The sequence below is a fragment of the Natrix helvetica genome (assembly GCF_964273705.1).
Source record: "Natrix helvetica genome assembly, chromosome: 9".
In the NCBI taxonomy this organism is placed as follows: Eukaryota; Metazoa; Chordata; class Lepidosauria; order Squamata; family Natricidae; genus Natrix; species Natrix helvetica.
Genome location: NC_138560.1, coordinates 2,905,169 through 2,932,955, shown reverse-complemented (window position 1 = coordinate 2,932,955; position 27,787 = coordinate 2,905,169). Strand labels below are relative to the sequence as shown.

The 27,787-nt window shown below is 46.9% G+C and overlaps 1 protein-coding gene across 1 annotated transcript; it reads left to right on the top strand.

Annotated features, from left to right (window-relative positions):
• The first annotated feature begins 1,650 nt into the window (after window positions 1–1,650).
• NAPA (NSF attachment protein alpha) lies at window positions 1,651–21,263 on the top strand. The gene is made up of 11 exons (XM_081962792.1): window positions 1,651–1,904; window positions 7,180–7,262; window positions 7,902–8,018; window positions 11,689–11,735; window positions 12,417–12,494; window positions 13,380–13,435; window positions 15,041–15,125; window positions 16,848–16,952; window positions 17,895–17,963; window positions 18,991–19,041; window positions 19,733–21,263. Exons 1-11 carry the CDS (start codon window positions 1,801–1,803, stop codon window positions 19,832–19,834), a joined length of 897 nt encoding a protein of 298 aa, XP_081818918.1. The 5' UTR covers window positions 1,651–1,800; the 3' UTR covers window positions 19,835–21,263.
• The last annotated feature ends 6,524 nt before the right edge of the window (window positions 21,264–27,787 follow it).

Sequence of the window (27,787 nt, the reverse complement as noted above, 5' to 3'; positions counted from 1 at the left end):
TCCCTCCCAGCTTTATTCTGATTGAGTGACGATATAACAGAGTTGGAAAGCACCTTGATGTTGAAAATGTTTTTTGATTCTCGAGGGGATTGAACAGCCACTTGGAGCCTCTTGGGTGTAGTGGCTAAAAGCAGCACCAGACTAATAAACGGGAGACTGTGAGTTCTAGTCTTGTTTTAGGCATTTAGCTGGGTAACCTTGGGCCAGTCGCACGCTCTCAGCCCTAGGAAGATGGCAACGGCAAACCATGTCTGCAAATGTTGCCAAGAAAAACTGCAGTAACTAGTCCAGGCACTCCCCAGGGGTTGAGAGTGACGTGAAGCCACAAACTTGTCTTTATATAACGGCCCTTTTAGGATGGTTTGCAGCTTAAGAATCTTTCTGGATTTTAGGCCAAAAGTCCAGCCAGTTCAAGTGGGCTAGATCAGTGTTTCTCAATCTTGATAGCTTTCGGATATGTGGATGTCAACTCCCAGAATTCTCCAGCCAGCATGCTTGGATTTCAATAATTTGGAAAATGGAAATTGGGATTCTGGTTTCCTCTACAAGATGCATAGGTAAAGGTTCCCCTTGCACATATGTGCTAGTCGTTCCTGACTCTAGGGGGCAGTGCTCATCTCCATTTCAAAGTTGAAGAGCCAGCACTGTCCGAAGACGTCTCCATGGTCATGTGGCCGGCATGACTCAACGCCGAAGGCGCACGGAATGCTGTTCCCTTCCCACCAAAGGTGGTCCCTATTTTTTCTACTTGCATTTTTACGTGCTTTCGAATTGCTAGGTTGGCAGAAGCTGGGACAAGTCACGGGAGCTCACTCCGTTATGCGGCGCTTGGGATTCGAGCCGCCGAATTGCCGACCTTTCTGATAGACAAGCTCAGCATCTTAGCCACTGAGCCACCCTTTTCGAGATGCCTAACGGATCTCCAAATTTGGCAACTTTAAAACTTGGGGACTTGAACTCCCAGGATTCCCCAGACATGGTGGCTGAGGAATACTGGGTGTCAAAGCCCCCCAAGTCTTAAAAAATAGCCACGTTTGGAGACAACCCCCACCCCACCCCCAGATCTAGAAGAGATCCTGAGATGGCCACAATGCTTTATTGGAGCAAATCAAGAAAGGCCAGACTGCTGCAATTTTGCATTTTGCAAATTTGGCGCCTGCAAAATGTGCTCTTTCCCCTGATTTTCAAGCCTCCCAAGAACTTCCTGGCTTGGGTGTACCAAGAGTTCACTGGACTACAACTCCCATAATCCACAACCAACCTGGCTGCGGACCATGGGCAATTTGGAGGACCAAAAAAACCGAAGCGCCCATTGGAAAAAGTCCGCAGTTCCAGTTTCTTTTGAGCGGAAGCATTGGATTTCAAATCTGCCCCGTAAATAAAAAAAATGGTACAGCCCAACTCGGCCTTAAACCCCCCTCCCCGTCCCCTTCCCCTCTTCTGGACTCTACCACCCGAGCGGTCTTCCCTTGCGGCGTCGCCCGGGCTCACGTGACGCTGGTGAGTCAGCATGGCCTTGAGTCACGTGAGGGAGACTCCGGCGGTGGGCGCGGCTTAGGTCACGTGCCGACGGGGTTGGGGGCGGGAATTACAGTCGCCGCCGCCGCCCATTGGCTGTGCGTGCCGACGTGGGGGCGTCAGGCGACGTCTCTTCTTTTTTTCTCCCCCTCAGCCTGAAGGGAGGGCGACCGCGGTGAGGGGAGACAGTTAGGCTCGTTCGTCTGTCCGGCCTTTTTTTTTTCTTCTTTCTCCCCTCAGCTTCGGCTTCTCCGCGGGGCGCGGGGCCGTTCTCCGCCGGCCATGGCGATGGACACCAGCGGCAAGGAGAAGGAGGCGCTGCAGCTGCTGGCCGAGGCGGACAAGAAAGTCCGCGGCTCCCACGGCTTCTTCTCGGGACTCTTCGGGTAAGGCCCAGCGCCGCCGGCAGAACCTGTCAGGGGCGGCCTGTCAGGCGAAGAGCCGACGACACGGAGGGAGGGAGAGAAAGAGAGAGGGAGAGGAGAAGGTGGGGCCGGCTTCTCCCGCCGTGAGGGGCCCGGAGGCGTTTGGCCCGTACGGCCGAGCTGTCAGGCGGGCCCCGGTCTCTCGGATGCGGGCCTTGCTGCCTTGCGTCAGGTTCGCGGTGGGGTTTTTTGAGGGGCAGAAAACGGTTTTTAGGCGGACTCTGGTACGGGAAGTCCTCGACTTACGACCACAAGGGACCAGCCCCCCCTCCCCCCCAATTTAGGTGGCCAGGCGAGAAGGGTTTTTTGTTTAGAATAGAATAATGAAGACTTTAGAATAGAAGTAAAGTAGAGTAGAGTAGAAAATTGGAATAGAATAGAATTCTTTATTGGCCAAGTGTGATTGGACACATAAGGAATTTGTCTTTGGCGCAGATGCTCTCAGTGTACATAGAAAGAGACAAGATACATTCGTCAAGAATCCTAAGGTGCAACACTTAATGATAGTCACAGGGTACAAATAAGCAATCAGGAAACAATACCAGTATAAATCGCAAGGATACAAGCCACAAAGTCCTGCAGTCATAAGTGGGAGGAGATGGATGTTAGGAATGATGAGAAGACTAATAGTAATAATAATGCAGCCTTAGTGAATAGTTTGACAGTGTTGTGGTACTTAGTTGTTAAGCAGAGTGATGGCGTTCAGGGAAAAAACAGTTCTTGCGTCTACGTTGTCTTGGTGTGCAGTGCTCTATAGCCTAATTTTTGAGGGCAGGAGTTGAGACAATGTATGTCCAGGAAGTGAGGGGTCTTGCCACAGTTGTTAAGGGTGAATCACCGCAGTTGGTGCAGTTCAGTGAAACTGGTTTTCCCACATGGATTTGGAGGATTAGGACTGTGGGGTCTTTGGTGCTCTCTGAGTTTCTTCAATGCCAAAAGGGAATGGGAGGAGGAGGAGGAATGTGTAGTTTTTGGTGCTCTCTGAGTTTGGTTGTTTTCTTGCAGACGTTTCATGACCCAATAAGGGAACATCTTCAGTGGTAGAAGGAGTGGGTTTGCGCTCTATTTGAATTGGCATAATTGTTCGCATTTGGGGGCTTATACTGATCTAAAAAAAAGATGCTGAATGATGATAAGGTGCCCAATCAACAACTGTCTGGAAATGTGTGGGTAAGACTTCCAGGAACTCAAAGAAATTGTAAAGTATGGGTCTTAGTAGTAATATGGTGCTAGTGGAATTTTTTTTTTTTTACTATTAAAATAGTAGAAATATAATTGCTAAAAATTGGAGCAGGCAGCAGGGCTAAGCTCTGTAGAACAGCTAATCTATTTGATTTAAGGCACTAATCTTTATTTGAAGCCCAGTATGAAAAAAAAGCAGATTTTAGTGGTTGCCAAAACAAGATTGAAGGAGGTCATAAGGAGGATACATTTCCTATGCTAATTTAATCTTAAGGAATGACAGAGGTATGAATGATATTATCAGAGAACAACAGTGTAGTTTATTATTCATTGTTTCACCTTCATGAATTTTCATTTGACTAAAGTTAAAATTCTGCTGAGCTCTACAGGCAGTCCTCAAGTTATTATCGCGATTGGGACCAAAACGCTTGGTGCTAAATGATGTGGTTGTAAAGTGTAACCTCATGTGACCACTCCAGTTAGTGACATTGGTCCCGGTTGCCATCATAACTACAGGACCATGTGGATCGTTAAGTGGGAAGAGATGAGAGCTCCAGGCAAGGAGTGTGGAGGGTGCTCTTGGCACCAGGAAGCACAGGGGCCTGGTGAGGGCTGCATGCATATGCTATGACACGGGTATCAAACTCGCGGCATCACGCTGCTGTCATGTGATATTTTACGACACTTACTAGTGAGCAAGGAGTAGAACCCCTCAAGAAAAAATGGTGTCAGCAACTTATGTGAATTTCTTGTGGGAAGACATCAAGGAAGGTCACAAATCACGATTCTGTGATCATGAGTGACTGCAGCCGCCATAAATGTGAGCCAGTTGCCCCACGCTTGTGTCATCGTGATCATGTAACTACAAGTTGGAACTTTGAGGACCGCTTATAACTACTGCTCATTCAGTGCTGTCATAACTTGCAGTGGTTGCTGAATGAGTGGTTGTAAGTCAAGGACCACCTGTAGGGTTAGGAGCTTGCAGATCAGAGTAAGTTGGGCAGGCATAAGACCAATGGGGCAGCATAGTCAACTTACAAAACCGAGTGAATGAAAGTCCCATTGCATTTCAGAAAGAGCTGGAGAATGAAATGCACACACACTACAATGAGCCTTCACTCAGGGAGTGGCCTGGTGCAGAAGTCAAATTTAGAATAGATGTTAGATAACCAAGTCACCAAAGTTAAAAGTTGCCCTATGCCAAAAGTAGGTCAGTTAAATGGGACAAAATATTTCCCAACCAATTGCTTAAGGTTATTTCTTCATGCATCCAAGTAATGTCTCTAGTTCAAGCGAAAATGTTTTTTCCTCCCTGAAAGCATGATGTAAGTGAGTGGAAGTGCAGCAGTTTGATCTTCATTTTTTTAAAGCTATATGTCTTTCCTCCCACAGACAATGCAACCAACTGTTGCCAAGTGGGCAAAGAGAGAATGGAGGGTGTATGGCAAAGGTTAATTCCTTGTATTATTATATAATGTCAATATGGGACTTGAGAGGTGGCACATACTTCTGCAGCAGGACATTGGTGTTTATTTTTCACCCACAGACTGTGAATAAAGGCCTGGTATGGCAAAAATTTGTAGATTTGTAGACCTTATTGCCAGCATTGATGGTGTGTGTTACCTGGAAGAAGGTAGAGAAACTAATAATGAAGATGCTCGTTTTCCAGATACTTCCTCTGCAGGCAATAATGATGCCACCTAGCTGTTTTTATGCTAGGTTTGCTGGGAATAATTATGTGCACAGAGGCAATTAGGGGGGCGCCACACACTGGTAGTAACTAGGTGGGATTTGTGTAGAACAATGTCTACTCCCAGAAAAAAAAATGTTATGGAAGTACTGTGAAAGGAGGCTGTCGAAATTATCTACCACATAGCAAAATGCAATTCCCGGGATAAGAACTCTGACTGCTAAATTGGTCAAGGTTTGTGATCCTGTCAAACTTACTCTACATTTCTTCTGTCCATTACAAAATTAGTAAGGTCCCAAGAGACAATTTCCATAGCATGTATAGCAAATGCCAACTCTGTAAATTGGAATGTGTTGGTTTTAAAAGGCTTAAAAATACACACTTGGTTAAATGCTTTGGACCCGTGAGGGCAGCCAATGCATTGTGTGGATTAAAATATTCGCCTCTTACACTTATTTATTTTGTTTACATGCCACTGACTGGCTAGTTAATATAACACAGTACATAAATCCCTTCCATGTTGAACATGACCTTGGCTTCTTCGGAAAAAATAAGAAAATAGCATGGTGGTGGGTTGGTTTTTTTTGGGGGGGGGGGGTTAAGAGAAAGTCCTCTTAACTATTTGGCAGGCAGCATTTTGGATTACTTTTAAGAAATTCTCCTTAGTTAACAAGGATAAAATGTGTAGAATTGTAGTCTGAGAAAACATTTTGGCTCCCTAGCATTTAGCTTATATGTTGGATATACAATGGCCCACCTTTTTAAGGCTCTATTTAATTGTCCAAAATTTTCTGAGAGTTTTTTTGTATTTGAAATGCCTCTTTGCATCCAGCCCTGTGAATTGTTCCCAGGCCAGCATACTCCATGTATCTTGGGCAACAGTTAAAATGTTTTTCTGGAATTTATCACTCATGTCTCTGAGCTAAGCCGTGACTGACAACTTTCCTTAGAGGCTGCAAGCTTTCCAACCACTATGGCTTGGAAATCTCCCAAATTGGATTCTGTACATTTTTCAGAACTGACTGAAGAAATTTAACATCTCAAAATACATGCGTTGAGATATTATTTCTATGTTCTTTGGCCCCTTAAATTTGGCCCCTTCCTTTCTGTTCTCATGTTCCAAGAGAACATTAACTAAAAATACTTTCTTTTCCTGGGTTTTATTTGGTTGAAACTCTGGCATTTGGCAAAGTCTGGCTGCCATCTGTAAGTAATTCTCGAAGAAAATGAATTGTAGGTTTCTAGTCACAGAGCAGGGAAAATTGCTTTCTGGAAGGGAATATGCTGGAACCGTAGGACAAAATTTAAGCTTTCTACAAACTGTTGGGATTAGAGCAGAGCTGGCATAACCAGGTGCAGCATTTTGTGGCAGATATGATGTCTGGTTTCTGGAAAACACGAATCAACTATTTTTCCTGAGCTCCAGCCATGAGGTCTCGTTTAATAGGTTTAACTGTAGTGGGCACAGTTAAAGCATTAGCGTTTTTAAGTTGTATGTTTTAAAAGTTTCAGTAGCCAATGCTATTTGAACGGAAACATTAAAATCCAATAAAGTACAGGTTGTGTGACTTGATTATGCTATAAATCTAAAGCTCTATTTTTTAGTATTTATGTTGGGGTCTGTTTAATACAATTCAGTAGCACACAGTTCTCTTTATTTCTAAGAGGGGGACTTAATTTTCCAAAGAAAATTGCTTTAGTATTTTCTAAGTATTAAGAAATGCAGATCTAATTTAATCAGTTCCATGTCTTATAAAAGCATATACTTTAAACAACAATTGTTTTGTTCATACATCATATTACTCTCTGGATTGAAATAAAGCTATACTTGCCTTTCCTTTGATTCATGTTTCTTGTTGTGAAATACATAACCTGTATTTGGGGGCCCTACAGCCATGCCTTTATATAATTGCATGCAGAGTTTTTGTTAGAATTATGTGACTAATAATAGCTTCTTATTCAAAAAGGTACATGTTGATGTTTATGCACAAAGAAAAAATAACTATATTCTTTCTTTTGTTTGCCAACATATTAAGTGCTACAACTGTTGGATATTCAGTATGGAGAAAGAGAGGGTTTTCTTTAGATACTTCTTATCAAGCGCCAGGGAAATCAGAAGATTTATTGCAAGTTTAAGCTCTCTACAAGAATCTGAACTACTAATGGTCAAAGCAAATTGGCAGTAGATAGGAGTCAATAGAATCAAGGTGGGCTGGACCTAGATGCCTTGTGGGCACGAAGGGACTTGTGACTGATGACCCGTTTGACCCCTCCCTCTGGCTCAGCCTGGTCATCTCCTACACTTTTGCAGGTAAACGATTCTACCTGTTCTCTGCTGATGCACCGTGTTCTTTTCCTCCCTAGAGGTGGCTCCTCCAGGATTGAAGAAGCATGCGATATCTATGCCAGAGCGGCTAACATGTTCAAAATGGCCAAGAACTGGAGTGGTATGTAGCTGTTTGACCCTGTGTCCCATCCTGTGGCATATTTGGCTTGCTAAGATACACGTACATCACTTTGTCTGCTGATAGATCAGGGGTCTCCAACCTTGGCAACTTTAAGACTTGTGGACTTCAACTCCCAGAGTTCCTCAGCCAGCAAAGAGTTTAAGTCCACAAGTCTTAAAGTTGCCAAGGTTGGAGACCCCTATGATAGATCATCCTCAAAGAGGAACGTTCCTCAGCCCGAGTTGTTGGAAGTGCCCGAACAGCCTTACAGAACCAGGAAGGGCTGGGCAAGTGCTGTTCTGGCTAGTTTCATGGAACAATGACTCATATTCCCACCAACCTCTTTGGCTGTGGAATTGCCACTGCCCAAAGCTGTGGAGGTGGTTGCAGTTTTAAGTACTGCTCTAGAAGCAGTGGGGGTGTACCCTAAGATTTGATAGCAGTGATGACAAAGTGACTAAGATTGTACGCTCCAAGCCTTTTCCTTCCTGTTACTCTTTCGTTTCTAACCGAGGAGGATAAAACACAAACTCTTCAGAATTTAGACCTGGTTTTGAACTTTTTAAGTGATATATTAAAAAGTCCCCAGCCTTTCATTCCCCTCACCCCACCCCTTTTGACTCTTTTTTTCTCTCCTAGCTGCTGGGAACGCATTCTGTCAGGCTGCTCAGCTCCACCTCCAGCTGCAGAACAAGCATGACGCAGCTATGAGCTTTGTGGATGCCGGTAACGCTTTCAAAAAGGCTGATCCGCAAGGTAAGTAAAGGGGGGTAAGGTCCTCCTGCGGCCTTAGCAGAATAAGATAGGATTACCCCTCAGGCTGTAAGGATGATCTGTTCATATCTCCCATCACGTCCACTAAACCGGTTTGATCTACAGCAGGGGTGTCAAACTCGATTTCTTTCGTGGCCATTTCCAGGGTTGTGTTTGACCTCGGCCCGAGGTTGGCATCGAGATCACTCATGTCGGGGGGCGCAGGAGGTGGCACGAGCGCTCTGTCAGCAAGCTCTGTTTTCAGCTGCGACGGCCTCTTGCAGCCCTCTGCCAGCGACCCTCCCAAGCTCTGTTTTGGCTGGCAGAGGCATCATGGGCCAGTCCTTTGCTGCTTCCAGGGCAGCCATGCAGGCCAGATCTAAGCACCCTGTGGGCTGAAACTGCCCCCCAGGCGTTGAATTTGACACCTCCAATTTATGTGAGTTTTCATCATGCAGTGTATCCAACAATGCTTTAGGCTTCAACAAATATATATTTCATCCCCCCCCTCCCCCCAAAAAGGAAAAAGAAAATAAGTCAACATAGCTGTTGACTTATTGATAGTTATTTCCCTTTTGGTCACTTCGAGCATGACTAGGAGGGGGGAAGACAAGAACTGATCTAAGCAATGGCTTCAGGGGCCAACTCACACATGACCCTGCCACCTGGATGTGCAGCACCTTCTCCTGTTGTGAGGTCACCTCCTTGGCCTATGGAAATAGCTTCAAGACCCTGGCTTCTCTTGAGCAACTGTGAATCATAGTTTCAGCTGGTTCAACTCAAATAAGAAAATATGAGTAATTAGATTTTGATTAAATACTTCATAGGGATGAAAAGATTTTGAGTATCCAGGATCCTTGTATTTTCTGAGCCTTGTTTTTTTTTTTTTTTTGGCAGACATTTCATGACCCACCTAGGTAACATTATCAGTAGTAGCATAATCACATACCACTGATGATGTTCCCTAGTTGGGTCATGAAATGTCTGCAAGAAAGCCAGCAAGCTCAGAGAGCACCAAAGACCACACAGTCCTCCTCCTCCTCTAAACCCCACTCCTTTCTAGCATTGAAGACATTACCTAGTTGGGTCATGAAATGTCTGCAACAAAAGCACCAAGGACCCCACAGTTGTCGTCGTCCTCCTCCTCCAAACCCCACTCCCTTCTAACACTGAAGACGTTACCTAGTTGGGCCATGAAACATCTCCAAGAAAACCACCAAGCTCAGAGAGCACCAAGGATCCCACAATCCTCCTCCTCCTCCTCTTCCAAAACCCACTCCCTTCTAACACTGAAGACGTTACCTAATTGGGCCATGAAACATCCGCAACAAAGCCACTGAAGCTCAGAGAGCACCAAGGACTTCACAGTTTAGCCCCAAGCTGCAAAATATCCTCTACTTCTGAGTACCTGCTTTATTAATCCAATGTCATTAGTGGACTACACTTTGCCTCTTAATGCTTAACCAACTTGATCTGCCTTTAAATGGGCCATCAAGCTGCAGGTTGCTGAAATACCGAAGAGCAAAAACTTGGCAGCTCACTTCCTGACGGGATATACAGAGATATCTTCCCTTAGGTGCAGCGTTGCAGTTTAATAACTCTGCCTAATTCTAATCGATGAGTGCAGAAATTCATTTTAATGCATTACAGTTTTAAGTTTAGGAGGGCTTGCCCAGAAGTCAGCTTTTTCTGTAGCTTAGAGTAAATCTGAGCTTTGCATTATGAATCTGCTTCCCACCCACCCACCCCCGGCCTTTGTTATTAGGAGAGGATTACAAGGAAGATTTTACCTTTTTTGGGAGGGGGAGGTCTCTTGAATGTAATACCTGGCAAGATCTCCTAACTGAGCCACCATTTGTGAGGCACGGCTTCTCACCTTTGGGTCTATTTCTGGGAAGAGAAATCCTTTTTTTGGCCTTTTTTGCTAGCACTTGTTAATGAGAAAACGGCAGGCCGTTGAATCAAGAGATCTGTTTCCGGTAGCTACTGTGATTCAGACAATAGTTTGGAAAGATGAAAATGTTACTCGAGGAGAAAACACATTTAATCCTCACCAGGGATTTGTTTAATCTTTTTGGAGACTTGGAAGCTGATTATCGGCTATGAGAGGGAGAGGAAATAAGAGACGATCCAAGCTGTTGCACCAAGTTTCCCCAAAGGATTTTAATGTGGTGCTTCTCGCCTTTGGGTTGCCCGTATTTATTTATTTTTAATTAAACAAGGCTTTTCCTAGGATTGGAGTCTGGAAAAGGAAACAATTCTGATGCTTTGGAGCCAAACAGTGTCGGTTACAAATCTGTACCCCCGGGGGGGCAGGGGGCGGCGGTCCTTGTCCATTCAGAACAGGTGTTCCAAAGAAAAACAAATTAGGATGCAGTTGTGTTGTCTTGGACATTGGCCAGAGCTCTGATCTTGAAGGGGAAATCTGGTTAGGGGAAGCCTTTAGCGGTCACTTCATTCTCTTGTTAAAATAGTGTGTTGGAGGTAGAGACAGGCCAGGATGCTCTGAGGACTCCTTTGAGCCACTGAAAAAATGCCCTCTCTTGAGCAGAAAATGGCGGGACATGGAAACTTTCTGCTGCTTATAATTTGATTAAAAAAAATACTTGGAATAATGCCAGTAAGTAAAGATAAGGAGAGAGAAAACTTGAACAGCATTCCTTCAACATGGAAAAGGTCTTCTGCAGTTCCGACATAAGCCTAAGACTGAAAATCAGGCTTGTCAGACGTTACATCTTTTCGATCCTGCTCTACCGAGTAGAGAGTTGATCTCTGCACAGAAAGCCACTTGAGGAGACCAGAAGCATTTGAAATGTGGATCGACAGGCGGCTGTTACGTATAATTTGTGTCAACAAAATCAGAAATGAGGCCACAGAAGGGTTATTTTCAAAAGCTGGACCTGAGGTCACCCAATTCTCCGCAATCTCAGTACAGATAGTCCTCGACTTACAACCACAACTGAGCCCAGAATTGGTGCGTTGTTCAGTGAGACATTTAAGTAAGTTTTGCTCCACTTTACAACCTTGCCTCCATTGTTAAGTGGGTCACTGCAGTTAATTTAGTAACATGGTTGTTAAGTGAATCTGGGTCCCCCATTGACTTTGTTTGTCAGAAAGTTGCAAAAGGGGATCTCGTGACCCGGGGACACTGCAACCGTCATAAATACGAGTCAGTTGCCAACCATCCAAATTTTGACCCCATGATCAGGGGGATGCAAAAATTGTAACTGTAGAAAAACGACCATGGGTCACTTTTTTTCAGTGCCACTGTAATTTTGAATGGTTGTTGTAACTTGAGGACTACCTGTACAAGTGTTTTAAGAGGTTAAGTGTTGCAGTTCTTCAAGCAGCCACACGATGGCAGCATTGGAACCCTTCCAAGGGTTGCTTAATGTTTATCCTTGGCAGTAGGGCGCCCAACAATTTGCCCAGGTCTCACTTCAGGAAGTCCCTTCTGTTCTCGAGATACTCTGTCCCGGATCCAAGAAGAACTCCGCAGTTTTCCCTTAAGTGCTTCTTGATCTCATCCAAGAAAAGAAATATGCTATAAATATTCCTGCCTTCTGTTCCCTTTCAAGGGAGCTTAGCTGGAGCTGCATGGATGAATGGCTTCGTTTCTTCATGTTACATGTATTTAAAATGGCTTACTTTCTTTTTCTTTCTTTTCTAATAGAGGCCATTAATTGTCTCCTCAGAGCTATTGAGATCTACACAGACATGGTAAGCTGCTTATATAATTCAGAAACCCCCTTCTCAATTAAAAACAGGGAACATTTTATGCCTGACAAAAGCGTTCACTTGGCAAATCCACATAGAGCAGGGGTGTCCAAACGTGGGAAGTTTAAGACTTGTGGACTTCAACTCCCAGAATTCCCCAGCTAGCCTTGGCCACAAGTCTTAAACTTCCCAAGTTTGGACACCCATGACATAGAGGGTGGCTTTTCACGAGTTCCGTGTTGGCTTTTTAAAGACATGGCTCCCAAGCAAGGAACCACAAATGGTGTGTGTGGTGGGGACGGGTTGTCTGGCTAACACACAAATTGTGTAGTACCGTCATAATGCTGACAAAGGTTTGTGCATAGAGGAAATAAACACCCCCCCCCCTTTAGAGGTACATGACATTTTGTGCTTCTTGCTACAGAATTTGCAGTGAACTACAGATAGTCCTTGAGTTATGACCAAAATCGGGTCCAGAATTCTGTGGCTAAACAAGGTGGTTGTTAAATAAGCCATGCCTAATTTGACGACCTTTATCTGGAGGTTAAGGATAATTTCCTGATTTCGGCATAGCTGAGGAGGATAAGCCATGGATTAGCACTGCCTCGAGCGGGACGCAGACATCCAGGTATCCCCAAAAGTTGGTTTCTAATTCATGTTATTTCCCGGGCCTTTCTTTCTCAGGGCCGTTTCACCATTGCAGCCAAGCACCATATAACCATAGCTGAGATCTACGAGTCTGAGCTGGTGGACATTGAAAAGGTATGGCGAACAGGCCAATCATGTAGACCCTGTCTGAACAAGCTTGCTTACAGTGGTCGTGTCCGACTCTTCGCGACCCCAGTGATCTTAGCACGCCTTATTCATTCAATTTATGTGCCGTTCCTCTCACTCTTAAGAACTGCTCTGGCGGCTTTACCCTGAGATTGTGAAAACTTTGGAAAAGTATCAAAGGATTTAGTTGGCAGATGGGCAGGGAAGGGGAACTGATGGACTCCAGGAATTAGGTTTAGTGCTTCGTTAAGCCAGTTTTCAGTCAGAGTTACAGTTGGAACTTAAAGTTCCTTTGGAACAACTTTTGACTGGAAAGACAAGAGGATCATGTCTCCCATTGCAAATGCCTTAGTAGTCAGGTCATGCCAGGGATGCTTTGCGAGTTGACGCTAGTACAATAAATTGCCAAAATGGAGAAAGGCTGGAATATTTAACTAGAATACACTATTTTATTGGCCAAGTGTGATTGGACACATAAGGAATTTGCCTCTGGTGCCTAAGCTCTCCGGGAACATACGAAACAAGGTAATATAATCATGAGATATCAATAGGAGACGGTAGTAGAAAAGATGAGAAGGATAATAGTAACACAGCCCTACTGCCTGAGTAAATATCTTTAGGCATAAAACAGTCATGTGAGAATTAGGTGTTCAGCAGAGTGATGGCACGAGGGGAAAAAAATATTTGTGTCTAGCAGCTTTGGCATGCAAGGTCCTATTGTGTAAGGAAAACTGGCTATTTAGGAAGAATCTGCTAAGGTCTTGCAGGGAAACAGTCCGTGTGTGTGTGTGTGTGTGTGTGTACTTTTGGTCTCAACTCAAGCCACAGATATGCTCAGTTTCCTTTCCATTTCTCTTTTTCCCTCCTTTGCAGGCAATAGCTCATTACGAACAAGCGGCAGATTACTACAAAGGTGAAGAATCAAACAGGTAATTTAAGCATTCCGGTTTCCATTTCTGCTCCGGGCTGCTTTGTGATGTTTCCTGTTCCTGTTTGTCAGAAAACAGACTGGCTTAAAAGGATCAAAGCTGGATGGACAGCCTCTCTGCTTTGGAAATGGCCAGAGGAATTTTGTGTTCCACTGATGGCGAGCTAACACAATATTTCGAGTTGATCTTGTGATTCAGTTCCCTGAAGGCAGAACTGAAGCAATATTTCGTCACAGCCTGTGCTTTGGGCAACGAGAATGCGGTCTGGCTTGCCTGCTACTTCACGTTTTCACGAGTTTCTCTGACTTAAATCTTACACTACTAATCCAGCCTTATTTTGACTGCTTAGTTTATTAGATTTTTTTTTTTTTTTGCTTTCCCCGTGTGAATGGCTGCTGCAGGTTTGAAATACAGTTCTCTATAAACTTAGACTTGGTCTGTTTTGGGATAGTGGTGGAGATTTGGAGCAGTTTGTCTGAAGTCTGCCCCAGATGGGTACTTTTGCAATAAAAAGAATTTTCCTAGAGCTGTGGTGGTGCAGGGGTTAGAATGCAGCATGGCAAGCTACTTCCCAACTGCCAGCAGTTCTATGCTGACTGGCTCAAGGTTGACTCCACCTTCCATCCTCGATAAAATGAGGACCCAGATTGTTGGGGACAAGAGGCGACTCTGAAAACCGCTTAGAAAGGGCTGTAAAAGCGCTGTGGAGCAGTCTATAAGACTTAAGTGCTGTTCCTGTTCCTATTGCTATAGGAGCTGTGGGCAAAATTATCACAGCTTGACTGGTGCCTCAGGCACACATTATCTCTGGCATCAGAACGAGCAGCTGCATCACTCCCAGAAATTTCTACACCCCTCCGCTCACCTCAGTGACTCTGGGCATTTTACAACAAATTAAGGAAAACCATATAAACACACGCATAAAAACAGCATAGCTTAAGAACAGGGTTAAAACAAGCTAAAACGTACAAGTTGAAATGAATCAGGTTAAAAGTTTCAAAAGCTGGGAGGCTAACAAGGCGTTGGGAGTGTCTTCAGGCCATCTGCCATCCAAGGTGGAATCATACTTTTCATAATTCTTTACACCCAGGGCCCAACTCCTTATGGGTTATCTCCTCTGAATGGATTGTTCTGAATGCAGTTACCATGGAGAAAAGATTTATTGCTTCGGTAGCAGCTTTAAGACCCCTAAGAAGTCAGAAATGCCTCTTAGGTGACCCTCCACCCTCATGTTTGTCCTCAAGTTTGAAAAGATCTTGACTCCTGGGTAGAGCAGAGGGCCTGGTTGCTAGGAGTCCTTTCTGGAAATCTTCATTATAGACACATTATCTCAGTCCTTGCCTTGGAGAGGTGCAGTTCTACTTGGAGTCTCTCTAGACTAGCAAGAGAAAAAGCCTTGGGGAAAATTCAAACCCAACCGTCTCCCATTCAAGCTACTTTTAAAACTCATATTTGCATATTTTGCATTTGGGCCTTGGATACTTTGGGAGTCCCCTGATGTTGCCCGGGTGGGCATGATGGAGTCTGTGTTGGCAGGTGAGGAAGAGGAGCTGCTGGTTTTCCCGTGCCCAGTTGCCTCCAATCCTTTTTCTTTTCTTCCTGCAGCTCTGCCAACAAATGTCTGCTGAAAGTGGCCACCTATGCAGCTCAGCTGGAGCAGTACCAGAAAGCTATTGAAATCTATGAGCAGGTACAGTTGCTTTTCTTCTTTTTCGCCGCCTTTCATTGAACCCTCGTAAAACTGCACCTCCTTAACATACCGAGTCACAATAGAGATGTGAAAACGAATATCTACCAGGGCTGAGATTTGCCAGTTTTAATAAAAGGGGGGCAAGTCGGAATTTTGAGTTAAGAGAAACAGGAATGTTGCTTCTGTGGGTTTTACAGATTTATTGTGACTAGCTCTGGTTTTGCTAAACGTCAGGTAATTCATGACTTTGCTCGTTTATAAGGCTACCCAGATCAACACTGACTCCAAAGAATGTATACATTAAAGCACAAACATAAGGATCAGCATAATGGCAGAGGAAGGTACATACATACACCATAACCCAAGCAGTCAGTACCAAATGGACACAAAGCAAACTTCCCTCCATAACTTGGGGGAAGAAACTATTTTCATGATTTGTTTCAATAGAAGAGTGCTCTTTTGAGCTTCATGGTTTTCTTGCAGACGTTTCATGACCCAACTAGGTAACACCATCAGTGCTAGAAAGGAGTGGGGTTTATAAACTGCAAACTCCGCTCCTTTCTAGCACCGATGAAGTTACCTAGTTGGCTCATGAGACGTCTGCAAGAAAACAACAAAACTCAGAGAGCGCCAAGATTTATTTGTTTAAAGGATTGCAAGATCGGGACTCCAAGGCATAATTCCAAACATGGGGTGCTCCTGCCTTTTCTCTGCCCTACGTGTTCTCAGATGAGGTGCAGAAGGCAGTTGTTCAGAGCTATCAATCAATTCTGCTCCTGACGTGCCAGGAATGGGCTCATCCTCCCCTGAGCTGACATCTGAGCAGGTATCTGGGGAGTCGTCCAAGGGAGGCATCTGTTCTGACCTAGGCTTCCCCAGCAGCACAAAGCCGAGTCCTCATCCCAGTAAACCCCTTTTATTTAATTTACAGTGAATTCCTCGCCAGCAGTCTTTCCTCTCCCACAGTCTTTCAAGATAGTTCACAATTACCGACCTTGATCAGGCTTGGAGATATTGGCCAGGACGATATCTTTCAGATGCCGCAATACTTGGCAAGAATGCGGGAATGAACTAATTGTCTCCTGCAAACTCCACTCCCCTTTCGATCCTCTTTTATCTCCCCGGGAGGGGCCATTCAACATCCACCTGTGGCCTTACTCCCTTGTTCCTTAGCTGTTTCCTTCGTCTGGCAACTCTGTGCATGCGCACACTGGGAACAGGCTCCAGCTGTTCTTCTGCCTCACTGATGTCTGACTCTGAAGGCAGCTGATAACTGGCATACAGCTCTGGCCCCCTCTCTGCCTCTGACACAGAGCCCTCATCAGAGCCTTCCCCAGACTCCAGGACTGGCCCATGGTCCTCCCCAACCTCCTCACTGTCGGAATCTCCTGCCAGCTCCACTGGCTGCTGGCGGGCTACAACAACATCACAGATACAAATCAATGAATAATAACATAGATTCATATAACAACCACACCCCTGCCCACCCCACTTCTCTGCTCTGCCATCTTTGGACTCCTCGTTGTTGTAAGATTTGCTGACTTTCCTTAGGAAAACCAAACCAGATGTCCTCATATCTCTTTTGTGGCAGGTGCTGTATCCTGACTATGGTGGTATAAACACCATATCATTTTCTTCCATTTTTTTTAAAAAAAACTTCCTTCAGAACAAAACCCCTTTTCTGATTTTCTTCTTTTCCCCCACCTTTTCTGCAATCTCCAGGTCGGGACCAGTGCCATGGACAGTCCCTTGCTGAAATACAGTGCAAAGGAATACTTCTTCAAAGCAGCCCTCTGTCATTTCTGCATTGACATGCTCAATGCCAAGGTTTGGACCATGTCGTTTTGTAAAATGAGATAAGATAGGATAGTGAAATGCAATGAAATAGACTTGTTGTTGTTGTTAGTTGCGAAGTCATGTCCAACCCATCACAACCCCATAGACAACGTTCCTCCAGGCCTTCCTGTCCTCTACCATCCTCTGGACTCCATCCAGCTACCTCCTTCTCTGTCGCCCCCTTCTTCTTTTGCCCTTCATCGTTCCCAGCATTGGGCTCTTCTCCAGGGAGTCTTTCCTTCTCATTTGGTGGCCAAAGTCTTGAGTTTCCTCTTCAGGATCTGGCCTTCTAAAGAGCAGTCAGGGTTGATCTCCTCTAGGACTGACCGATTGGATCGCCTTGCAGTCCAAGGGACTCGCAGGAGTCTTCTCCAGCACCAGAGTTCAAAGGCCTCAATTCTTCGGTGCTCAGCCTTCCTTGTGGTCCAACTTTCACAGCCATACATTGCGACTGGGAAAACCACAGCCTTGACTAGACGCACTTTGGTTGGCAGGGTGTGTCTCTGCTTTTTAGTATGCTGTCTAGATTTGCCATAGCTTTCCTCCCCAAGAGCAAGCGTCTTTTAATTTCTTGGCTACAGTGAAATAGAGTACAGTGAAATAAAATAGACTAAAAGGCACTAGATAAAATGGAGTAAAGATAAAAGAGTAAGATAAAACAGCATAAGGTAAAATGGAATGCAAAGATATATATTTGTGGGAGAAGGAATGGCAGAACCTTAAGGTGGGGTGAAAAGAGGGGTCATCTTACAATCCCTAAGTAGCCACAAGCAAACTAAGTGCAATCTCCCCTTGAATTCCACTGACCCATATCTAATCCCAAGCAAGTGAATTGGTTGAAAATATTCTTGTGAGGTCCTTTGCTATTATTATACCTTCAGATTCACCCAGCCCCCTAATTGGCATTCCATTCTTTTCCTTCGTTTCAATCAGCTGGCTGTACAGAAGTACGAAGAAATGTTCCCGGCTTTCACGGATTCCAGAGAATGCAAACTGGTTAAGGTGAGTAGTTCTTAGACTCAGAAGACTTAGAATAACTTTATTGTCACTTTGAATGTGCATGTCCTACATTAAAATGAAATTCTGTCGCCTACAGCTCTCAAAGGGTCTCCACCTCCAATATACACTACATAAACCAGAGGTCCCCAAACCTGGCATTTTAAGACTTGTGGACTTCAACTCCCAGAATTCTCCAGCCAACAGTGGAAGTCCACGAGTCTTAAAGTTGCCAAGTTTGAAGACCTCTGACATAAACTGACAAAATAAATAAATGCATACAAAATTATGCATAGACCCACATATATTATTGAGTCTTAAGGCCAGTCTCGCTGAACGTATGCATGTGAGAGGAGGGTGACATTTTCAGTCTCAAAGTACAGAAGGTGAATTTGGATTAGATTGTTAGGTACAAGACTTTGAATGACATTATGCAAAGATTACGACAGCTGTGAGTTAGAAATTGGTAATATGATTGGTCAGCAAGGAGTGGGGAGGAGCTAGGAGTTAAGCCGTACAATAATGGCATTATTCTTAGGCACTGGGGGGTGGGGGTGGGGTGGGGGGTTAGATTTCCAGAAAAGATTGGAGATGTTTGACTGTGGGATGCTTTTTCATGACTTTCTGGATTTTTCTTTGAAGACGTTTCGCTTCTCATCCAAGAAGCTTCTTCAGCTCTGCCCGGATGGTGGAGAATGGAAGGATTTGCCGCTGGAGAAGCTTCTTGGATGAGAAGCGAAACATCTTCAAAAAACCCCAAGAAAGTCCAGTTGCCTCTTGGGAAAAAAAACCCAGAACTTTGGGACAAATAGGGAGGAAACCTTTCTCTTCGATGGTTTATATCAGGTTGGTTTACCCAAGATTGCACAATGTCCACAAGAGCAAGGACAGGTTCTTCGGCCAGTGTCTGACATCTGCGCTCCAACCAATGAGCCTTCTAATTCCCTTCCATCAATGGCTGACCCTTGCCCTCTGTCAATACTGCTTTATTTGGAAACTGACCTAACGACACCTGTCCTGTCTTCTTTCCTAGAAATTGCTGGATGCTCACGAGGAACAAAATATTGACAGTTACACTGAATCAGTAAGTTTGGTTTATCCTCCTCCTTTCTGTTGCTGTCCAGTTCGATTTTTTTGTTGTCTCCCCCCCTCCCCCAGCTTCCTCTGCCTCCTGGACATGTGGAGTTTCAATGATGTGATCATGGAGGATCAAATATCAGAAATACCTAGGGAACGTCAGACCGGAAGGCTGCAAACGGCTTGGAATTCCGGAATCTCATCTGGAAGGGGAATTGACTAGGGAGGGTGGGAATTCAGGAAGTCCTGAGTGTACAACCTTTCAATCGTTCCAAAGTTACAGCACCGAAGGAAATAATTTATGAGTTTTTCCACGCTTAGAAACTCTTGCACGATCCCTGTGATCACATGGTCAAAATTCAGAAGCTGGGCAACTGTGTCATATTTATAACGGTCGGAAGTTTCCCGGGGTTATGAGATCCCCTTTTTGTGACCTTTCTGACAAGCAGAATCAATGGGGGAGCAAGCTTCACTTAACGGTGTCACTAATATAGGAAGTGCAGTGATTCGCTTAAGAGCTGTGGCAAGAACAGTCATAAAATGGGGCAAAACTCAACGGTCACCCTTAGCAACAGAAATTTTGGTCTCATTTGCGGTCGTAAGTCAGGGACTACCTATATTAAAATCCCTGTTAAGGCTTTGTGTGGCTTTAGAATATTCCTGGCTACAGTTTTTTTTTTCTTTTTCCCTCCCTCCAGGTGAAGGAATACGACTCAATCTCTCGCCTGGACCAATGGCTAACCACCATGCTTCTGCGCATCAAGAAAAACATACAGGGTGAAGAGGAAGATCTGCGTTAACAACAACAACCACAACCCTCTTGCCCTCCATCCTCTGGCCTGTTATTTGCAGAACTCTGCCTGGATCAGCTCTGGTGGGGGAAAAAAGAGGATCTTGGCACGAAGGAATTAGACTCAAGTGGCAAATTCTTCATTTTCGCTTCCTTTCTCATCCCGCCTCTTTGCGCTGCAGTGAACAGGGCTGGGATGCGTCACCTGTGGATCACTCTGAGAGAGATGTGAAGTCCTCCAAGCCTTGCCTCACTTCCCGAGTCAGCATTTACATCCTCCCCTTGGCTTCGTTGATGGTTTAATATTTAAAGCATCTTTAGTAATTTCGTTTTTTGTTGATGGTGCCATTCTCTTGTGTGTGTGTCCCCCCCCCCTTCCCTTCTCAAAATCTTAATGGAAACTGATACGGGAAAATAGCTTCTTCTTTACCGCAGAAAGAACACCTTGTGTGATATTTGTGGCTTCATCTCATTCTCTCCCCCCCCCCCCTTTTTAACCATAGCAGTTCCAATTCCCTTTTCCAACAGGCATTGCAAGGCTAGGGAGCCCCTTTCCTGAGTTTCAGTCAACCCTTCTCCTTCCCAAAATAATATTTTAAAGGTGGACAGAATGGCTCTGATCTCTAAATGAAGGAGCTGGGCTTTGCTAAGCGTCTCTCACCTGCCTTGTTTCAAATAATGCAGGAAACCCCAAACCCTTCCCCCTCCCTCACAAATGCTAGCTGTCGTCGTTGAGCTGTATGAAATAATTCTGCTTCATTCCATGTTCCTTTCTCGCAGCCTGAATTACCTTGAATTTATGTGTATTAACCCAGTTTGACCCCTTCAGATCAGGAGCGTCCAACCTTGGCAACTTTTAAGACTCATGGACTTCAACTCTCAGAATTCCCCAGCCAGCAAGAAGCCCACAAGGTCTTCAGGTTGCCAAGATTGGACAGCCCGGCTTTAGAGATTGGGGCAGAAGTATGGCATTGTATATCCATGTCAAGAGTGATATATAGGACATTCAGTTTCCCGTCCCTCTTTGGCAAGAGGCAGATCAATCTTGAAACTATGCAGCAGGTAGCCAAAAAAAACCAACACCCCTCCTAAAATTTGAAACGTAGAAGCTGTGTGTGCAAGCTGTCTTGATCTCTCGTCTCGCATGATTCTCCCTCCTGGCTTAGTTTGAAAAGAACATTTCTCCAGTTTAGTGTTCTGTATACATCGTCATGAAAGCTGCCCTATTTCCCCCTACCCCCCTTGTCTTTGCTTTAAGAGAAAGAGCTTTATCATGTAATCTAGCCCCTTCATGAAGGTTTCTCATATTTAATGTTTCCTTACTCCGTTGTTGGAAGGTGGACTTCAAATTCTGTCGCATGTTTCAAAATGTCTACCGGAAAACAACTAATAGTGAAATAAACTTGCACACAACAAACAATAAAAAGAAAAAAAAGCAACTTTGCATGTGGAAACTTCATTAGCGTCGCGTATAATGATACCCCCCCCCTTCAAATTTTCTGTTGCTTCTCCTGTGCGCTGCTTGGGGAATCCAAGCATGGGTTAACTTTGTCCATTAGCCTAGAGACTGAGTTATGCAAATTAGATGACCACGCCTCCTCTGCCTGGAATATTCAGTTTTTTAACTCAGTCCAGCCTGAAGAGACGCAATTCTAATCTTCTCTAGACTAATCGACAAAGTAAGTTAAAAGATTTGGATTCCTCTAAGCCTGGATTTACTACGACCTTGGAAATGAATAGAGGAGCTCATTTATCAGCTCAGCCGAGACGCTGATCTCCGGCAAAGCTTGCACAGCAGGAGGTTGCTGTTTACTCCTTCGGCTGTAACAGAGGCTGGTTCGCCGCCCTTTTAGCCGCTTTGCTGCGCTCAGGGGCTGGTTCGCCGCTCCGTTCCGCGCCTTTAAGGGAGCGATTCACTTTGCGAAGTGCGATCTTTCTCCCAAGCCGATGCAATCGGTTTCTGCCTATTTTCGCTGCTCTCCGCTGCTGTTTGCACAGCGCTGCAGTCAAGCCGCATTTTAAAAGTCCCGCCTGAATGGCGGGCGCCATTTTGGATTGATTTCTTCGCGCGCTTTTGCATGGGGGAAGGAAGGCGGGGCTTCCTTTCCCTCCTAATTAGCGACGCTGCGTCAACGGCTCTCTCCCACGTTTCTCACTTGCCTGGTTCGCTCGGCTAGAGATAGTTCGTTGCAGCTGCTTCTCAGTGTTACTGCTTGCCTTCGTTAAAGGTGTTTTGTGAGGAGATTGAGCTTTTCGCTTCCATTCGCATTTAGTATGGCAGAATCCACTAATTCTGGAGGTATTGTAAACACCACCAATGTGACCCGCTCGGAATCCGAGGCTGATGTTCCCCCCAGGGTGGGTAGGGCCGCAACCAGGGCCTCCACCCATGCTTCTCGGGCCTCCTCTGCAGCCCCGGACAGGGCCCAAAGGCGCAGGGACAGAACCAGGGCACCATCCAGGGCCCCCAGGGCGGCCAATCCCTCGCCTCCGGTGCTGACCCCTCAGGGCTCCACACCACATTCCCCCCCTGCTTCTCCTGGCAATCGAGGCTGGTCTCCAGACCTCGCCTTACCACAGGCCCCATCTGCCGAGGAGGGAGGCTTGGAAGGCCAATCTTTCCCGGTTTTGCCAGCACAGGGCGTGGCTTCGGCCCAGCCCAGGGCTGGGCCTTCTGCAACCTTCACACCCACGGCTGCAGGCCTCAGGCCTCCAGAGGGACAGGAAATGGGCCTTCACCCAGAATTTTATCAAATGATATCTGATGCCATTTCGAGGGGGGTGGATGCAGAGTTACAGCGTAGATCCTACACCCCCAGGGCCCCTTCAGCGCCTAGGGAGGCTTCCACTTCCCAGGCCCAGCCTTCCTCACCTTTTCCCTCTGAATATAGTGAGGAATCGGCCTTGATGGAGGAAGGGGAGGTGTTAGATATTGAATTATCCGATGATGAGGGCATTCCAGTGGACCAACCCTCCTCAGGGTTATTTCGCCCAACCTTATTTAAGTCTTTATTATATAAGGCCAAGGCTACTACTAATATGGGCGGTTCCACCACCCAGGATAGCACCGCTGTGGGATTGGATGCCACGGAGCGCCTGTTTGCAGAGCAGGTTTCAGAACAGGAAGCTATTCCTTTTCCCAAGCTCTTTAGCGACGTTATTCAGAAGCAGTGGGCGCAGCCCACTGCTGTGGCCCCCCCTAGTAATGGGGACAAGAAATTATACATCTCCACTCCGGAATTGGGAAAGATTCTCCAATTTCCTTCTGTGGATGCCCCCATTGCGGCCCTGGCCTCCCCTGCACTCATTCCTTCGGAGATTTCTGAGGGATTGAAGGCTGAGGACCGCAAGGCCGAAATGGTCATACGTAAGACACATCAAGCAGCGGCCTGGGCCTTGCGCGCCGCCTCTGCGGCGTCCTTCTTTAATCGTACATCTTTGGTCTGGCTCAGGCAACTACAAGCTAGGCTTGCCCCTGATGACATGAGACTTCACCAGGATGTCACAAAATTGATGGCGGCTCTGGAATATTCTGCGGATGCCACTCTTAACGCGGCCAAGTTCGCTTCCCGAGCCGTAGTTTCTAATGTAGCCTCTCGTCGCCTGTTGTGGCTTCGCCATTGGCAGGCAGACGTTCGTTCTAAATGGCGTTTAGCTTCCACGCCCTTCAAGGGTGAGGCTCTGTTTGGTTCCGTTCTTGATCCTATTCTTATCGAGACTAGGGACAAACGTAAAGTCCTCCCTTCTGCCACCAGACGCAATGATAGGAGACAGCAACCATATAATAGACGCCAGAACTTCAGGGCTGGGGACTCGGGATTCACCACCACTCCTTACGTTCCCCAATATAACCGAGGCAATCAAGCTCAGGATAGGGGCCAGGACCGCTTCGGTTCTAGGGATAGGAGTCGCCAGCAGTCCCAACCACAGGCTCAGTCTAGGCGGCCCTTTCGAGGGGGCGGTAACCGGTCCTTTCGCAGGTACCGGTGACTCCCAGGGGGAGGGGGCCATAGGCGCTCGGCTTCTGGCCTACGCTCATCAATGGGCGGAGACCACATCCGACGCCTGGGCCCTTCAAGTAGTGAGGCAGGGCCTCACTCTGGAGTTTCTGTCCCTCCCACCAAGACGCTTCATCCGTTGTCCGGTACCCAGGTGCCAAGAAAAAAGGCGCCTAATGAACGAAGAGATTCAACACCTCCTGTCCATCGAGGCTATAGAGCAGGTTCCAAAAGGGCAGGAGGGGCTAGGTTTTTATTCAATATTATTCCTAGTTCCCAAAAGCTCCGGAGGATGGCGGGCCATCCTGGATTTAAAGCGGCTCAATCTCTTCATAAAATATCAAAAATTCAAGATGCAGTCTCTCAGAAGCATCTTAGCATCCATACGTCGCGACGACCTGATGACATCGGTCGACATAAAGGAAGCATACCTCCATGTTCCAATACATCAGGCCCACAGGAGGTTTCTCCGCTTCCACTATGCGGGCCGTCATTTCCAATATCGGGCCCTGCCTTTTGGCCTATCATCGGCCCCTCGCACGTTTACCAAGCTTCTCGCAGTTGTGGCAGCTTCGCTTCGCACAGTGCCCATCCGGGTCAACTGTTACCTGGACGACATCCTGCTCCTGTCCTCAACGCGGGCCCAGGCGGTAAGGGACTTGGAAGTCACGATGGACACCCTGCGCCGCCACGGTTTCGTCCTGAACCTCGCCAAGAGCCACTTACGACCAACCACGTCGTTGCTCCACCTGGGCACGATCATCAACTCCGGGACGTGCGAAGTGTTCCTGTCCCAGGACAGACGGCAGAGCATCTGCGCGCTGGTGAGTCGGATATCATCTCAAAGACTCATCCCCTTGGCCACTCTTTCCCAGTTACTCGGAAAGATGATATCGTGCATCGATGTGGTTCCTTGGGCCCGATTCCACTCTCGCCCTCTCCAGTGGTTCCTGCTACCCTTCCAGAGAGCTCACACAAGCCACACCCAGATCAAGGTGCGTCTACCACCCAAGCCACTCCGATCCCTCCGGTGGTGGGCTTCTTCCAAACTCCTCAAGGGGAGCCCGTTCAAGGAGCCGGATCGCATCCAGGTGACAACAGATGCCAGTCTGTATGGGTGGGGAGCCCATGTACTGGATCGGGTAGCACAGGGCCGATGGTCCAGCCAGGAAATCAACAACAGCATCAACTGGCTGGAACTCCGAGCCATCCGGTTGGCCCTTCTGGAGTTCAGGGACATTGTGTCACACAATCACATTCTAATTCTGACGGACAATGTAGCCTCCAAGGCCCACGTGAATCGTCAAGGGGGCACCCGTTCCAAGGCCCTGATGCTGGAGGCGGAGAAGTTACATCACTGGGCGGAGGCCAGACTGCTGTCATTGAAGGCAGAGCACATTTCAGGCGATTCCAACACGCAGGCGGATTGGTTGAGCCGAGCGACGGTCGACCAAGCGGAATGGCAGCTCCATCCCTCCCTCTTTCGGGAGCTAACTCACCGGTTCGGCACACCGCAGGTGGATCTTTTTGCCCAGCCTTGCAATGCTCAGACAGCCAGATATTACACCCGGTTCCGAACTCAGGGGGCGGAGGGCACGGATGCTCTACGCAGCCCCTGGCCGCCCGGCCTACTGTACGCTTTTCCGCCACTGCCGATTCTCCCTCTGGTCATCCAGAAAATACTTTCGGAACAGGCGGAGGTTCTCCTAGTGGCGCCAATGTGGCCTCGACGTCCCTGGTACGCCGACCTCGTCCACCTGTCCATCGGCCGCCCTTGGCGCATCCCGGACAACCAGATCCAGCTCAACCAGGGGGCTCTCATTCATCCGAATCCTCAGCTCTTGCAGTTAGCTGTGTGGCACGTGAGCGGGCTAAGCTGACCAGTCTTCATTTCTCCAGCGCTGTCATCGACACCATTCAGGCGGCCCGCAGGCCTTCCACTACTCGTATTTACGAAGCCACGTGGCAGGCTTTCTGCAGGTGGTGCCGTCGCAATACCATCGTTCCGACCAGAGCATCAGTTCCCCAGGTCCTCGATTTTCTACAATCGGGCCTAGAGAAGGGATTGGCACCGAACACTCTACGCCGTCAGGTCGCCGCTCTGTCCACAGTCCTTAGTGGCGGTCGGGCCCGGTCGCTAACTCAACACGCGCGGGTCAAGGCCTTTCTGAAGGGCGCCTCCAACATCCGGCCTCCAACTGTCCACCGTTATCCTACCTGGGATCTTCCGTTGGTACTCAGGGCGCTTACATCTTCGCCTTTTGAGCCCATCCGCTCCATCAGCTTGCGTCTACTTACGCTCAAAACAGCATTCCTGGTGGCCATTACTTCTGCCAGGAGAGTTTCGGAACTGGCCGCTCTCTCAGTTCGGTCTGATCTTTGCATCTTCCATTCCAACAGAGTGGTTCTCCGTTTGGATCCATCTTTCCTGCCCAAAGTCAATACCTTGTTTCACAGGGCGCAGGAGCTTGTCCTCCCAGACTTTTGCCCGCATCCTTCTCATCCGCAGGAGCGACAATGGCATCATCTGGACGTTCGGAGGACCCTTCGTCGCTATGTGAAGCGCACGGCTGCATTCCGCAGGACAGAGGCACTCTTCGTCTCATTCCAGCCTTCTTCCATGGGGCAGAAAGTTTCCCCCAATACCATCGGACGTTGGTTGAAAGCCTGCATCGCACTAGCTTATGACTCTCAATCCCGGCCGGTTCCCAGACGCATTACTCCTCACTCCACCAGGAGCGCGGCGACAACAGCGGCCTGGTCCACTCAGGCTTCGGTTGAGGATATTTGCAGAGCAGCCACTTGGGCGTCGCCGTCCCCATTCATTCGGCACTACAAAGTGGACTCTTACGCTTCGGCTGAAGCATCCTTTGGGCGGCGTGTGCTACAACAGGTTCTCGCCTCCTCTGCGGGTCCTGACCAGCCTACTTCCCGCCCTTAGGTCAACTGCTCTGGCATGTCCCATGCTTGGATTCCCCAAGCAGCGCACAGGAGAACGACCGTTGACTTACCTGAACGGTCCTTCTATGTGCGCTGCGAGGGGAATCCAATCCCGCCCGATGATTGGGCTGGTCCGGGTCTTCTTCTCGTGACTTTTGACTTTTGACCTTTGTATTCTGGACGTGACTTATATTGGACGTGACTTATGATACCTTTCGACTGCCGTCGTGACTGACTTTGACTTACCTCTCTAACGGCTGTCCTTCGTGCAAAACTGAATATTCCAGGCAGAGGAGGCGTGGTCATCTAATTTGCATAACTCAGTCTCTAGGCTAATGGACAAAGTTAACCCATGCTTGGATTCCCCTCGCAGCGCACATAGAAGGACCGTTCAGGTAAGTCAACGGTCGTTCTATCAAAGTCTTGTTTTCAGGCCCATCTCTCCTTGTTGTCCTTCCCTGCTCCCTTTCCTTCTGGATTCCCCTTCTGATTCTCTTTCCCATCAGTTCTTCTAAGTTGTGATCCTGGACACTGGCTGTAATTCTACCTGTCTAAAAATACACCTGCATGCTTGAATTTGGCTGCCTGTGTGTGTGTGTGTGTGTGTGTGTGTGTATTTAATTCTGTATGCCCTTTGGTAAAAACACTGCACAGCCAGTGAAACATTCTGAAGAGGCCGAAACACAAATGGTTGGGGGTGGGTGAGATTTCGACTAAGGTGACAGGTGAAATAAAAAAATAATGTACAGGTGGTATAATACAGGTGTCGTTCAAGTTACAGTGGCATTGAAAAAAGACGGCTGTTTTTCACACTTATGACTGTTGCAGCATTTCCACGTGATCAAAATTCAGACGCTTGAAAACTAACATTTATGACGGTCGCAGTGTCGTGTGTGTGTGTATGTGTGTGTGATCACTTTTTGCAATCTTCTGACACGCAAAGTCAATGCGGAAGCCAGATTCGCTTAACAACACTAATTTAACAACTGCAAGGATTCCCTGAAGAATTGTGGCAAGAAAGGTCG